Source organism: Wyeomyia smithii, chromosome 2, assembly GCF_029784165.1.
Source record: "Wyeomyia smithii strain HCP4-BCI-WySm-NY-G18 chromosome 2, ASM2978416v1, whole genome shotgun sequence".
Classification (NCBI taxonomy): domain Eukaryota; kingdom Metazoa; phylum Arthropoda; class Insecta; order Diptera; family Culicidae; genus Wyeomyia; species Wyeomyia smithii.
Window position 1 is genome coordinate 85,330,531 of NC_073695.1, and position 16,701 is coordinate 85,347,231.

At 37.7% G+C, this 16,701-nt stretch overlaps 1 protein-coding gene across 12 annotated transcripts in view; it reads left to right on the forward strand.

The window, feature by feature from the left end:
- Positions 1–16,701, forward strand: part of LOC129725442 (cell adhesion molecule Dscam2) — a 300,301-nt gene that overhangs the window by 233,737 nt on the left and 49,863 nt on the right. For all 12 annotated transcript variants that reach the window (XR_008728088.1, XM_055681298.1, XM_055681304.1 and 9 more), the window contains exons 5-7: positions 743–860; positions 6,437–6,885; positions 7,944–8,088. Coding sequence is in view for 11 of the 12 variants with exons in the window: in XM_055681298.1 (XP_055537273.1) it covers positions 743–860; positions 6,437–6,885; positions 7,944–8,088 (712 nt within the window). In the remaining variant the exon portion in view is untranslated. The remainder of the gene's footprint in view (positions 1–742; positions 861–6,436; positions 6,886–7,943; positions 8,089–16,701) is intronic.

Below are 16,701 nucleotides of genomic sequence, written 5' to 3' on the forward strand. Positions count from 1 at the left end.
CAACCCGATCCCTTCAAATTTTGCGTCATAAATTTCTTTAAATACCAAAAAAGCTTTCATTACCGTCAGGAATGGGCAGACCTACTTAAATTCTAAATTTTACTGAATGCATAAGATTATCACAAAAAAATGAAAAATTTAACCGAACTTTACAAAAATTCGTATATCTCTAAAATTAGATGAGATAGAAATTTTGTGTCTCCTACAAGGTTTCACATAACCTTATGATCAACAACCGAAAAGCTCTAGAGTATGAGAAAAAACGTGGTATAGCAGTGCAATCTTTGCGACCAATTCGCGAACTAAGCTAAGCATCCAAATTGAGGCCCAAACTTTACCAAAAAGCGGTGCTGCTTTAATATTTTTCAGGAAGCAGCCACGATATCTGTACTAATACAATGTTTCAAAAATGAATGTAATTAAATCGTTTTAAAATCATTGAGAAATATAATAAAACATCTTCAAAAGTTACAGTGTGTATGACTTATTAGGATCTAGTTCTTCAATAAACAAAAACATTAACCTAACTTTTTGATATCATCAACCTTTCAACATTATAACACAATTCCAAATATATAGATATATACGTGATATTCCTTCACCTCTGTTTACCAGTCCTAAACATTCTTCAAGCCAATATTGTACAATTGCTTCTTGCTTTTAAAATCCCTTGAAAAAAAAATTGCTTCTTGTGTCATATTTCCGGATTTTCCATCTCATGCAGTTTTGAACCTCTTTCCAGAGCAACGAGGCATCGTATCTCCAAGCGTAGTGGAGCACACGTCTCACGTATCTGTATCGCAGGACGAAGGTGCTGTTCTTCTTTGTGTGGCGCAAGGTTGTCCATCGCCTGAATATCGGTAAGTTCTAGAGATGTTATGTTATGTTATATTTAAAAATTCCATCTGACAATTTTTGTCTTAATGAATAAAATTAACAACTAGCGACGATTAACAATAAATAATTAGCGAATCCGCAGGCGACGTAAAAAAGTGTTGATGGGTTCATTGAAGTCGAACAGTTCTGCAACCTCGTTGAACCTCGTAGACATAAACCTAATTGCATCATGCTGGCCGTACCGACTATACCTTGCCTCCAAGTTCAAAAGCTGACGTCTCTGCAGATTCCTTTCTGGAGCGTAGAGATTCAATTCTGCGAGAATAGCGGGTGAATCGATTTCATTTTTCAGGACCTTCGCAACAAAGATAATTTGTGCGTTAGATCTTCTACTCTCCAACGTCTCAATCCCCAATAACATGCAGCGGTGCTCATAGGGGGGCAACCTCGTAGCGTCATGCCAAGGAAGATGCCTTAGTGCCATACGCACGATTTTTTTCTGAACAGCTTCCATGCGATAAATCCAGACCTTGTTGAACGGACACCAGGCAACAACCGCTGATTCGAGCAACGATCTTACCAGGGTGCAGTACAAAGCTTTCATGCACAGTGGATCGCGGAATCCATCGTCAATTCTAACAATAAATCCTAGTTGCTTGTTGGCTCTTGAAATGACATCTTCGTAGTGTGCCCGGAATGTAAGCTGACTATCCAAAATTACGCCAAGATCTTTAACTTGGCTTACCCGCTCAAGAGCTTGCCCAGACAAGCTGTATGGAAAGCTAATTGATTGAAGCTCTCTGCTGAAGGTAATGACATGACATTTTTCTACACACAGGGTAAGAAGATTACGGTTGCTCCAATCACTGAAGGCATCAAGCAACTTTTGTAGTTCCAAACAGTCTCCAAGACAGGCTATAATCCGCAAGATTTTTACATCGTCTGCGAAAAGGAGTCGTGTACCTCGCGGTAAAATTGTAGCAACGTCGTTTAAAAACAGTGAGAATAAAAGTGGACCCAGGTTGCTCCCTTGCGGCACTTCAGAAGACGTTATAAATGGCTCGGAATGTGACGACCCAAGACTGACACATACAACTCTGCCGGTCAGGTACGAACGAAACAATTTCACGAGCATAGCGGAGAGCCCCAGTTTATCCAGCTTTCGTAGAAGGATGTCATGATTAACACGATCGAACGCAGCCTTGAAGTCCGTGTACACAGCATCCACTTGCATTCTCGCGTCCATTGAGCGAGAACACAATGAAGAGAACTGTGACAGATTGGCTGTGACGGATCTCTTAGGATAAAAACCATGTTGGTCACTAGAAATATAGTTTTTGCACGATGAAAACAGCACTGATCTGACGACTATTTCGAAATCTTTGGAACAAGCACAAAATGATGTAATTCCTCGGTAATTAGCTATGTTGCACTTGTTTCCTTTTTTGTGTACCAGTGTGAGCAATGAATTTGATTGCTTTATTTCATGCCAGAATTGTAGCATTCTTTGTGACGTTACGTTGTGAGCAAAGAACAAAACAAATCCGGTCTTTGATGACTGCTCATGTATAATGCACTTATGTGTACAATTTTTTTCTTCTACATAATATCAAATAATGACACCACCAAAAAAAAGGAATGCTCTATATCAAAAGCAATTATTAAAGCATGTATAGGTACTAATTTTCTTTCTCTTCTGTTCTGGCCCTAAGATCCGATAACCCAAATAAACCCCCTGTGGTTATCAGAGCCGAGCACGTGTGAGCAATATCCTACTCTAGTTCCTGGCTGTTTCTAGAAAATTTCTGCTTCAGCCGAGACAGGGCTGGACATCTTGGCAAACTCTTCATTTGAAAGTATGATTTAGCTTAGCCAGTATTTGGTAACCACTAGCGGAACCACAAACCATAATCGCAGCCATTAGTACTGACTTAGCAGCAAACATTTTTTTCGCCAAGAAATAAAAAGCCGATAAAATGCAGTCACAGTTGGGTGTAAACAGCCAGAAACATTAATTTCCGTGGCGTTGGCTCTAAACTTCATGAGGTAAATATAGTTTCTATGAAGTTTACGAGCGAAAGTATGACGACTGGATGTAATAATGAACCTTTCACCACCAGAAGAAGTAAAAAGAACAAATGTTATATTTGTGAGGTTTTTCAATCGAATGGTGATTGTTATTCTACGAATTTGAAGACTTTGAATGATTTAAATTAACTACTAAAATAGGATTTTATGTGAATTAACCCTCTAGTGCCCAGACACCTTTAGGCGGGCTTCAGTCAGACTTCTAAAAAGCTTCAACAAATACTCGAAAAATGTTCATAATGATTCATATTGATTTTACCGAAGTCCGTCTGAAAATGAACATGGGTACTAGAGGGTTAAGACAGATGAAAATTCCAAGTCTTGTTTCCTCAAAACAACCATGACAGGTCGTAATGACATACACTTTTGCTAGGAAAACAATTAACCAAAGTTAGAAAAAAAAGCAAGCTTTTACGGATTGCTCTTGTAATACTGTCGAGCTATAATGCTGCGAAAAATCCAAAAATTGGAAACAAATGCTCGCTAGCCGCTTCAACAATAAAGAAAAATATCGTGTTCAATTTTCATTTACCAACAACAGCAGTGACTGAGATAAATTACCCGCTTTCGCAGCTCGCACCATTGTCGATAAAGCGACGCAACAAATACCAGCTCCGTAATTACCATCGCTGTACTGTAACTCTTCATTACGAAAAGCAAAAATACGGTCAAAATCCAACCTATTATTAGATAGTTTCGAAGAAATTTCCACCAGCGCAGTGGTATGCTAATTAACGTATTATTTTGTCAAGTGTAATTCTTTCATATAGGATGTAATATTTTTCCGATTCTATATTACTACCACTGTGGCCAGTTTGAGATAAATCACTCGATTTGTCCACTTTCAAGAGGTTGTTCGAATGTAGTGTTTTTGATTGATTTGGAATAGACTTTAAAAAAAAATTATCAAATTGTTCATGTTATTTTATTGGCATTCCAATGATTTCATTATATTTTATGACAAATTATTAATATAATTAGGGACGTTGCAATACATCCGATACTAAATCAGAATCGATTCTGTTACGTCCGATATCCGATCTTTGACATGCGATCCCCCGCCAATATTGACACACTGCCCTTAGTATCGAAACAACAACAAAGTTCGATGTCCACTCCACTTAGTACGAGAAAACTTTTATACCGTACTATATCAAATTTCGAGCACTTAAGCTATGACGTAACTTCTTGCACTAGAAAATCAACGAAAACTTAACTTTCTCATCGATCTCAAAGGTTTAGCATGTTGGTTATTTTATCGTTGTTTCAATTAAGTGCTATTTATATAGATTAAAACACGTTTTGTACATGAAAGCAGGGAGAATTTAGAAATCGGCTTTGATTCAAACTCCGAACACTTCAATGCTAATTGCATAGAGATAGGCAAACCGCCTTGATACTGACTGTCGCTTTTTTCAACGCCTGCTGATTCCCTGGAAGTGGCCCTACAGTAAAGAGCTATACAACAATGGGTGACATTCCAAGGAACGAAATGGTATATAATAATCATTCTTTTTGTTACACTAGCTATAAAAATTCGACTTTCATTGTAGAGTGTTCGAAGTTTGAGACTGTTCGAAGTTTGAATCAAAACAGTATATGTTCATGTAATGTTATCATATGTAATGTAAAGGATTCTTTACTTCTTACAGCTTCATTGAGTGAGATAAAAACATGGCAAAAAAACTCACTTTATCCCTCGTGCAATCGTACGTTTCCGCTGCCTGTAGAAATGTATTTTAACGTAGAATTACGTCCTACTTCAGTAGGGTGGCACGCCGAAAAATCGAGGATGAATTGAAACGGAAGAATGCAAGATTTCAAATGCTTATAAATTTATTACAACTGATCGGATTTCAGTCATCTCGATGGATAGAGAACAAATTACTCTGTTTATGAGATCATTCTTTTAAATATTTTTCATAGTAAAGTAGTTGAAGTGCGTTGGGTGTATTTTTTGCTGAGCAGTTTAAAAGAATCAGAACGACTTTTTTATACTATCCGACGTTTCGTCACTGATCAGTGACATCTTCAGGAGAGGCAGTTGAAAATTTATTAACAGTTAGCGGCATTTAAAATATTACACTGGTGGTCTAGTTACTTGTCTGTGGCTATTGTATCTGTCACTTCCATATATCTTGTCAAGACTCTTTACCAATTCCTGTGAATTTCGGTGTCCTTAGCCAGCTCGAAGGTGCGGGAAGTCTTCAGAAGTTTAAATAAGGTTTTCCAGTGAGCAAACCTAGAAGCGACGAACGCGGCGAGCATTTGCTCTGTGGCCTTTTAACACACATCCGTGCTGGTAAGGAGCACCAAAATTCACAGAAACGGTTAAAAAGCTATAATCCGTCATATTATTCCAGTTTAAGGACTAAGGCAAAACCAAGACAAGATTACTAACCATTTATAAAAAAAAAGTTTTCGAAGAATAATATCGCTGTCAAATTAATAATGAGCACCAAAATTTCAAATCGTCATAGGAAAAATAAAAAAATCAGTTCAATAAGTGAAAAAGAAAGCTTTAATTAAAATAAACAGCCCTATTATTTCTATCGCGAGCAATAAATATGCAAAAACAGAAATATGCGTTTTACTTTAAATGAGCCTGCTATCGAACAGCCATATCTTGCAGTATTGATACTTTTTCACGATTCTATCGAAGTATCAGCGCTCGCTCTTGATACCAGTATCGATACTTAATGATATCACAACGTCCCTAAATATATTATTGATTTTCTCAAAATTATGTTCTGATTTATTCTGTCTTCTTTGCGTCGCAAGTAACCGACCGACCGACAATTTCAAAAATTTTAAACATTGCTTTCTATTTTATATATATTCCTCAAACTGTATGAAATTGGACATATTTTATGTTTAAAACAGATTCTTCGCAACATTTCCGACAAATTTTATTACCTACACATTTGGATAAACTTGTAAGATTTCTTTTTTGAAATATAATATACATAATATTTTGAAAAATACCACCACGGTGAGGCTCGAGTGTAATATTTTTGTTTTATAAAACGTTACTCAGTTAGCCAAGCAACATAAGCAACTTTAACTTTTTTATGACACTGAGTTTTAAACAGTCAATAGACGATAGAAAAATAGATTGGTCTGCCTTACGATAACAGCTGCAACACAGTGCAATTGACATAACGAAAAGCTTTTAAAAACTCAGGTAAATAATACTATCTATCCTCTTTTTTTTCGTTGCTACTGTAAAACCATGTTTGAACTGACCGACGATTGCATACTCATTTAATATACCAGCAAATATTTATCTCGACCGACCATTTTAGTTTCGTTTCATACTGCATTTCATTTGTTCGCATTCGACCTCCGCCTAGCGAACAGCGGAAATTGATTTCGGCTTGTTTCCTGTACTTCAAGCATAGCGCAAAGGAAATCGGGCTTCCCTCTGTCACTCACCGGGAAAGCTTCACCCATCAAGTCGTGAAATGGAATTGATTTTTCTTTCAAATATTTTCATTCCACTTTATTCCAGATGGTACACCCACAATGGACCGGAACCGATTCCCGTTTCGTCCGGGCCGCGGATACGACTGCTCGGTCCGGTGCTCGCCATCGAGGCAGTAACGAGCGAGGACGGCGGCGTGTACAAATGTTCCGCCTCCAATGCCGGCGGGGAAGCGAGTGCCGATCTACGGTTAACTGTTTCCACGCCTATTCATGTTGAGATATCTCCAAACGTACTAAGTGTTCACATGGGAGGGACAGCCGAGCTCCGGTGTCTAGTAACGACAAATGGTATGACTGCGGGGCCACAACATATCACCTGGTTCAAAGACGGGCGCCAATTACCCAGTTCCGGCCGAGTTGGCGACACACTCCAAGTGACCGGTGTGACCCGAGAGGACAAGGGCATGTATCAATGCGTGGTGCGACGTCAAGAAGGAGATTCCTTTCAGGCGTCTGCCGAATTACAACTGGGTGGTGAGTATCGCCAAAGACTTACCATAGCAATTTAATCAGTCCAATTCCCAGTGAAATCTGCACCCACGTAAAGACTATTTCGGCTATTGGAAATCAGCCAAACCAGCAAACCTACTATACACACTCAATTAAGATCTCTATCTCTTCCAATAGCGCACAGCGCACCTGAACTAACCGCACACCAGCAAAAATTATATCAGCAGAACGTACTGCATAATTCAAATCCCTGAAGCGCTTCCGTCGTAGTCGCAATTATCAGTGTGCTCAATACTCACCCTGTGAGTGGCTAGCGGAAAAAAACTTTCCAAAATTCAATCACCAACATTTTTCTGTTCATTTCCGATTAGAATAAAAATAAACGAAAACGTCTCATCTTTATGATGCCATAAAATTATATTATTTTTTCCAGATTCACTAAGCCACCAAACTGACAGCAGGTCTGAGATAATGTGTTTATGTGCATTTGGGCATTTTCTCCACCGAGATTCTATTCCAAGCCCTAATTTTCGCTCCTGCATATTTTAGGGGTGTTAATTTTTCGGTCAAAATGATAATGAAAGAAGCCAGTAGGGTGCCACAATCTGCTTATTATTAAACCTGATTATCCATTAGCAAACAGAAAAGTTTGACAAATCCTAAAAATAAAATAACAAATTAACCCGATTTGCTACGGGGCTACCCAAAAAAAAAAAAAAATTAACAGTCCCTCTAATTATCAACCCCGAGGTGTTTTTCTCCTGCTAGAAATGCTGGAACCTTTCCAGGATTGCGGAAAATGCTGCTCTGGAGGAAATTACTCAACCGCAAATTAATTATCAGCCGGCTCTCGTAAATCGCACCCCGTTCCGCCCCTCTAATTCTCTAGTCACAGACGTGCAGAAAAAAGGCAAAACTCTTTGCCAATTTTTGTCTACTTTTTCCGTTGCTTTCCCCTATATACTTTTTGCGGTTTGTTTATCCGACCGTAGCCATTTAGGTTCATTTTCTCATCTCGTTCCGTTTTCCGTACTTTTTTTTCTCTCTCTCTCTTTCTCTCGCCTTCCACCCATGGACTGCAGACGCGCCTCCATCACTGGTGTACAGCTTCATCGAACAAACACTGCAACCGGGGCCGGCCGTGTCACTCAAATGTTCCGCCCAAGGTAATCCGACGCCACAAATCTCTTGGACGCTGGACGGGTTCCCACTGCCTACCAATGGAAGGTGAGTCTGATTGATATAGCGTAGCTTGGGAAATAACAGACCGTATGACCACTGATGGAGACTAAAATACAGATAGGAAAGGATTTTCTATTTTTAAGAGCTTCTTCGGTTTTTTTCTGGTTGCACTGAATTGCTGCATAATAGAGTTTCAACAATGCTTTCAAACCTTAAATTTGATGGTTTTACCAGAGGTGGTTTTCTTTCGTAAGGTTATCATTTGAAGACATTGTAATCATTCGCAATCACATCAACGCTATGCGCTGCTTCATAATTGAAGAACTGGCATAAAATGTAGCTTATAAGATAACAACTACCCTGATATTTCCATCTCAGATATTCACGACAATTCCGTTTAAAACTTTGATGCACGAATCGAGCCGACCACAAAAAACTGGTAACCATTTCAATCGACCATTTTTAATTTGGTTGGAACTTTGCATAGGGTTCTATGTGAAAGTGCTATGCAGAAAAAGTATTGATGATTCTAAATATTTTCAGAGTCTAAAAAGGTTTGTTTGATTAGTGTAAAGTTGTAGATAATCCAGCTTTCCACGAGCAGTAATGGCGGATGGATTTGACATTTGACATATAATGGAGGTAGTCATACTACTAGCTCAATGGATTTTGCCATTGAGCTAGTATTATTATATGTCAAATCCATCCAACTAGTTCAAGTTCAATGGATATATCCACTGAACTGTAGTTTGACAATCTACATTAAATGTCAATTCCATCCGCCATTACCGCTCGTGAAGAGCTGGATAGCTTTGTCTTACTGAAAGAATCCTGGAAATTAAATTTGTTTTTCTAAAAACTAAAAATGATTAGCTCAACATTGATGGCTATTCGATCATGGAGAAAGGATAAATAAAAAATTTAAAATTTTATAGAAAAAAGAAAAAAATAAAGCATTTGGTTTGGTTATAACGTTTGGTTTAATCGGTAGAACGTCAGCAAAGTTGTAGACTATAATTTTGTACCACAGTGCCTTTTCGCTTTTATCAACAGTCGTTTTTATCACTACTCGCCAAATTCACGCTCGATTTTCTCACGGTTTTTTTTTTTTCGTTTTTGGTGCTTATTACGGGAGTCACTTCACGGTGAAATCAGAGTGAAGTGAACAAAATCCTATTGCGGGACTCACGTAAGTGAGAAAAACGTCGCAAAGTGACATCTGGGTTATTATGAGTGTCATATCAGTGAAGTGAGAACGGAAAAAGCGACGTTTTGCGTGGAATTATTTCACGACCATTTTGAACGGTGAAATGATTCCACGAAGATGCCATAAATCTTAAAGTTGATTGATTTGTGATCTAATGGTAAATATTTGATTTATTCTTCAGTAACAAAACGAAACAGAATTTGATCCGTGCCTGAAAGCGGTCAAATTTTAATTTTTTTGCCGGATGAAAAAAAGCAAACTAGTTCAGGAAATTTTCGATACCGAAAAAAACATTTTTTTTTTTTTTGATGCCGAACGTCTTCGAAATGCAGAACACGTCAAGATCTGGTGGTATCTAAAAAAACGGAAAAAAGACTTTCTGGGACTTAGAGATTTTCAAGCTGGGAAACAATCTCATTTCACTTGTCCTATTCTCAATTTCACTTCACTGTCAATCTCACTCCACGGAGGTGATTTTTGTCACCTCACTTGAGGTGGAATCGGGAATAGGTCTAAAAAAGTGAAGTGAGCGTGAGAGTGAAATATATTTCACCGTGAAGTGACTCCCGTAATAAGCACCTTTATCACGCTTTTTAAAAAAAATTTCAAATCAAGAATAATGTACTTCCAGTTGCAGAAAATGTATTCGAAACATCATTTTCATTTGTGCTTTGTGTTCTTGCATGTGTATAGTTTTATAAACTCAATTTTTTTTTTTGATCAATTTTCTGAGGCAACCAAGTGTCATATCTGTTACAAATAGTTTGTGTCATAAATTTGAGAAAAATGAACCGTGAAATACGTATTCCATTGACTTTGAAGCAAAAATTACGTATTATTCGAGCAGTTGAGAAAGAAGATCTGTTAACAACTTAAAAATACCTACAGTTCGGTTCTCATAGAGCGTGGTTTTAAAAAATATTAAACCTAGCGGTTCTACAATTTCACATGAACAAGCATTAGACTCTGCTAGCTATGCTGAAGAATGAGCTGTACAAATAATATTGATATTTCATGTAAAATGGCCGTGAAAATTCAATGGAGAAAAATATCAAAAACTAACATTTTCTTGTTCATTCATTTGTATGTTGAACTTATATTCCACTCAACTATACAAGTGCATCATTTTACTCAAAATACCATACATTTCAATTGAATCCAACACAAAAAAATCAATTTTTATCATTTCGCTAAATTCACGGTTTCGCCAAATTCACGATAAGTTTTTTTTGACCGTGATAAAATCGAAAAAGCACTGTATTACCCGTTTTGTATGCGTGAGATTCCTAAAGATTTCGAATGCAAAGTGGTTGGATTTTCTAAGAACAACTACATCCAAAAAGGAAGCCTGTTGTTTTGTTCAATTTTCAAAATAAACCGGATGTTTTTATGAATAGGTACCATTCAAAATTTCTAAAAAACTTAATAAGTCACCCTGTTTTGAAATGAAAAAAATATCTGGATGACAAAAAAAATTAATGAATTTTGTCATCCACAAATTACGTAAGGACTTTTTCGAAATTATCAACCCCCCTTCCTCCCATAAAAAGGTTTAGTGAGATTTTTCAACCACGGGGACGGTCCTGTGGTTAGCGATGTCGGTCGGCTAGCTCTCCCACACAAGGTCGTGATGTCGGGATCGATTCCCGATCAGGACGAGGATCTTTTCGAGCTGGAAATTTTCTCGACTCAGCACTGGGGCACGGTGTACCGTTGTACTTATCCTTCAACATGCAAAATGTGCCAAAAACAATATTGATAACGAATTCTCTGAACTAATCTAGTTGATTGAGACCGCTATTAGCCCTCCAGGCTACCGTGCGATATTGTTAAGATTTTTCATTACCGTCTCTCTTTTTTCAATAGATAAATTTATTTTTGAGAAAAAAACAATTTTTACATACAGCGTATTCGTAGAGAATAAATACAAAACAAGTTAACCAATTCAGTTAATATGGGTCATTCCATGTCAAGTGTCCGAGGAAATGCATCGACCATCTCCGATTTTGGCCAAACTTTGTGAGTCGATGTATATTGGGCCGGAACTTATGAGTACAAAGTGTTGTACCGATTGGTGGACCCCTCGGCCAATGGGACGCCTCCACTTTTTGCAAATTTAGCAAAACACCTTTTTTAATTTGTGGATATCTCGGGACCCTGAAGAGCTACAGGTGATATTGACAGATCATTTTGAAGGGTTTTAGATGTAAAATCGAACTACGTGGCAATTTTAATTTTTGTCTGCAGTGTTGCCAACATTGCATTTTTTTCGATTCAAAACCTGATTTGCAATTTCCTCGAAATACCCTCCCTTCGATTTTGATTTTGACCACGCCAATGTGTTTAGCAAACAATTTTACATAGGAATCATTAATCAGCAAAAAACAACATGTAGCGTTCCAGAGATACAGCATTTTCAAAATTGCAAAATTTTGGAATTTGTCTACGCACGAAAGCGCTTTTACATCAATTGCTGCTATCTTAATGGTTTCCCAGCAGGCGTTTGTGTAATCGAAGAGATGTTCCTTAAAGGAGCATCCGTTAATAATGTGACGCAAAAAATCCCGTTCTAGAATAATTTTCACGAAAGGTTATAGGAGAGCTTTGGCTACACTTTTCGTATTAAAATTCAAATTGTTTTTTGTTGAATATACACTTTTGCCCATCATTCGAGGTTGAAACCAACTTGTGGCATTGTTAATAACGTGAAAAAATGCTGATTTCAGATTTCATTTCATAATTTTGCATATTTACATTCAAGACCACATGTACAAAGAAATCATCGAACGCATCCAAAATATTTTATCATAACCGAATATCTTAATTTGCTCATATCATAGCACATTATAAAGCAAGTAAGCCTATCATAACATTCGTTCGCCTATGTTCTTCTTCTTCTTCTTACACAGGATTAGAGCGGAGGTGGCTTTTCTGTTCTGTTTATTTGACACAGGCTTCGCAGCCAACTGTTTAGTGTACAGAACAATTGTGAGGTTTAGTGCTATGATCCTACTGATAGTAACAGTCTTCTCCCGAGCCGGAACTCTAACATGCAATGGCTAGCAGTTTTGTGACGAAATTTGACGAGGGGGAGGGGAGGGGGTCAAGCCAAGTTACGTAGCAAAATAAAATTTTAAAAAAATGGATTTATTCTAATTGTTCCTTTTTATCACTGCTTTGTCTGTTTACGGTCATTTTTAATTCTTTGTCTTGTCTTATTCATTTATGATACAATGCATGTTTTTGGTAAAAAAATTTGCAAAAAAAGTCATTGGAAACGGCGGGGAGGGGGTCTGGAGTTTGTTCTAAAGCTACGTAATTATCTATAGGGGGGGTCTGACTTTGTGACGAAATGCTACGGTGGGAGAGGGGGAAGGGGGGTAAAAAAACTTAAAAAAGCTACGTCATTTATGCATGCTCCCTTAGTAGCTAGTAAATCTCATCGCGTAAGCCATTCGCGAATTGCTTGAGAATTGCTGTGATAACCAATACCGTTTTCCAGCAATACTAGTTTGTTTTAAATACAATCCAATTAAACACACCATCTTCAAGAATGAAATGACGGCACACGTGATGAGACACATTGTTTACAAATTTGAAATCATAGCAAACCTCGTTATTCAAGTTCTTAAATCAGGAAAAACATGGCAGTTTGCCTGTTAGTAAACGGTTTTAAATTAATTGATTTTTACAATGTGATAAACCAATAAAATGAAGATTCATAAATAACCAAAACTGAAAAATGAGTAAACGAAGTAAAGTGCATATTCAAGATCAACTGAAAAAGGAAAACACATATTATTCCATTAACTAGTTTAGAAGCAGGCTGGATATCTGATCGATCTTTTTTATAAGTATTTTGTTTTGAGCGCATTAGATATATGTCGCTTACTCTAGCAAAATACAAAATCTTTATTTGCTCTCTACTTGAAAAGAGAAACACTGCCTTTATCACTTACAAGTGTACTTAAAAGATGTGTCGCTATCAAAACAAACACAGCTGACTAACAGGGTAGGCCCACCGATGCAAAAAGTGGCACTCGAATGTGTGTATCACATTCACGATGACACCCTGTATGTGTAAGCTCTCTCACGCCGCCCTCAAAGGGTTATATACCTTTTAGCTCGAGAAAAAAGAATAAAGTTTAGATTTTTTTTTAAGCGTATAGAATTTTTTATTGCATAAAAATAGTAAGTTTTTGAATGTTTTATTAATCAACAATAAAAAATCCCGTTTGTTCAACAGAAATACCAATTACTTGTGGAGTAATGGCCGTTTTCCCGGAACGGTGTTTTTTTGCAGAGGTTTGCGGTGTTAAGATTAAGACCATAACAGATCAACTAAAATCAAAAAAACTCATTCTATTTCATTGGTTTAAAAGTGTGCCGGGTATCTGAACGACCATTTTCATAAATATTTGGTTTTAAGTGCAAATGGGAACGTTTTTCCCGAACAAAAATGTTTTGAGGGAAGCTGAGCGCTAAGTGACGAATGACTAAAAGTTAAAGTCAGTATAATTAAATAAATAGACAAATAATATTCTGAGCGCTAAAAATTGCAATAATAATTTTTTTCGGAAAATAAACTTCGTGTATCAAAAAACGATCGTTAAACGACCGGAGAATTTGAAAGTCATTTTTGAGAAACACCATTCCGAAATAAACGCGTATACAGTTTCAAGCTTAGCTCATGCGGCCGTGACGAGGCGCGCTTCAAATCGCTCTAACTTACCCTATTGCTCAGATCTTTATGATAATTTGTGAAAATGTTCTCAAGAAGTTGTACTTAAAGATGACGCAATTAAAATAATTCGATTTCTTTTGGTTTTGACTGTGAATAATATCCTGCAAACCTAAACAATAATTCGCAAAAAGTAGTGTCGGCCAAAACAATAGACAAAACGAAGTCCTTCGTTCTGTTTTTCGCGACCTCAACAACGAGAATTAAATGAGTAAAAGAAATGCTGCTGTACAAGTTCAAGTGTACTAATCTGTACATCTACGAAACGTTGAAAAGAGTTGGGATAAAGTGCCAAAAGAAGCGAAGAGCATATAAAGCATAAGCATATTACGCCAAAACACACAAACTTTCCTGAACAACCATTGGACCCCATTCGTACTAATAATGCGCAACCCAACGAATTTGTATCAGTGTCTCTAATCGAAGATTTCTTCAGGATTTTGAGTTTCTTGAAAATGCGGGCAGAATCATTTGATGCATTCAAAAAGTCGACGTGGAGGCTCCGGCATCACGAAAAAGTTTCATCTGAAAGCCGGCCACGAACCTTAAAGAAACGAATGTACTCAGAAGAAATCAGTTTTTCAGAAGAAATCATTTACTTTTTTTTGACAGCAGGTGAAAAAATTCTAAGTTCTTAATTGTCAGCTGTAAGTCAAATCATTTGACCTTTAGCTCAAAACTTAATTTAAAAAAATATTTTAAACAAAATTATCACCTGCGATTTATGAAAAAACCTTTGAACAACGCTTATGAGTTACGCTGGATCGTACAATTGAATTACGGTATTTTATCCAATAATCACCGGACAGACACAACCCTAGTGTGACACCTAGCCGGCTATCGCACAATCGACGCTTTTATCACGATCAATTTTGAAATTCCAATTTCCTTCCAAACACATGCTGCACGGTATTGATAAAACGTTTGATTGCAATTTTGATTGATGGCCAAATGGACCAAATTGATTTCCAACAGTGGCACATCAAAAACACACGTGAGTGGTTTATTCACATGCAGAAGCAGAGGTCCTCCCCATTTGCAGCAGAAATTTTGATGGCTGGTAGATTGGTATTCTAAAGCTGTCGACCGATTTAATCAGCTGCAATAGGCTTGATATGTCACCCGAACCCAGATGTGCTGGAGTAGCTTTCGACCTCATTGGCCCCTCGAGCACCTTGTTTGGGTATCGTACTGGCAGGAGGTGGTAATGAGAGAACAAGTTAAAACCCATGAAGTGTGAAAGTGATTGATCAATGGGAGCATAATAAAGTATTTCATGGCGCTAACTTTTGACAGTTACTTGCTTCGTCCTTAGAGCGGTGCTACATTCTTCCCTGGGTTTCAAGAGTCATTAATTAAAGTTTCGCTCTAAGGTTAGAACCCATTTTGTACGAGCACGGAATCAATCCCGCTCCCTGCTAGCAGCTGCAGCCACCAATGATGGATAAAGTTTTACGCCGTCTGCCAATCAATGAAAAGCATGCATTGAGACGAACGGTGTGTCTACAGGAAATGAAGAAGGGAAAGCATGTAGGAAAATAGCTGGGCGTTGCTTGAAACTAATTAATCACCGTCTCTCTGTGCCCTGCAAGATTCTGTGTACGTGAGTGATAGTTTTCCATCAATCGAGGGAGTTGGAAAAAATGCTCTATGCCAGCTTTTGGCGTCAGAGTTTGAGCTCTGGAATAGAACGGACTTGCAATGCATATTGATTACCTCTCGGTCGTTTTGAATCCGAGCTCTCTTGTTCGATTGCAATTTCTGCCTTGTGAAGCAGAAACGAATATACTGCACTCATGTGACCATAATTAAAGTTTAATTCCTAGGAAACGTCTTGAGTTATTTAGTCCATCGAGTAGAAAGACAAACTATAAAATTTTGAGCATTGCTAGCCATGAAAGTGAAAACAATTTTAACGAAAATTTAAACAACATTGTACTATTTTTGAACAAAATGAAGGGAATTGTGTTAGGTAGATTATTACTCTACATAGCGACCGTGACCATTCAGGGAGGTGTGATTATGTGAAAGAAAACTACTTTAAGAAGGGATTTTTAAAAAAATAGCTTTTTCTGCCAAAAACTGAAATTTATCAAACTATCTGCAATCCAAAAACTGCTCGAACCTATTACACGAGGTCATAGAACAATTATGGCTTGTATAAAGTAGTTCCCATAACAAACCAAAAAGGTTATGTGCAAAAGTTTGTAACTAGTGCAGATACTCGCGACCGTGAAATGTGCAATTACTCTCGACCTACAGTCAAAACTCCCCCATAACTGAATGACAGTCACGTGCAAAATTAAACTATAAATTCAAAATTTGAACTATTACAGTTTTCCTCCTGGAAACCAATCAAAACTGATGCATTTCACAGCAAGGTGTAGTAACTTTTGCACCCGCAGAAAGTGGTAAAGAGGGAATTATGCTGGAATTAAATTTGATAGCTTCACAGCAACGCAGCGTGTTGTTGAATTCCCAGTTTCACCTGGAGGCAGGATGCCAAGAAGATGAACTTGTACCTGCTGTCTGGTTGTATGAAATCGAGACGAGAAAGCCATAAACACACAATACACAGCAGCTGAGTTGCTCCTGATATTGCAGCCCTATAAGGTGGAACCGGTTTCAACCAGACAGGTGCGGAAGCTGTTTGCCGGTTCGAAATACCGCATATAAATGCGTTTCACCGTGACTAGATGGGTTAGAGTAA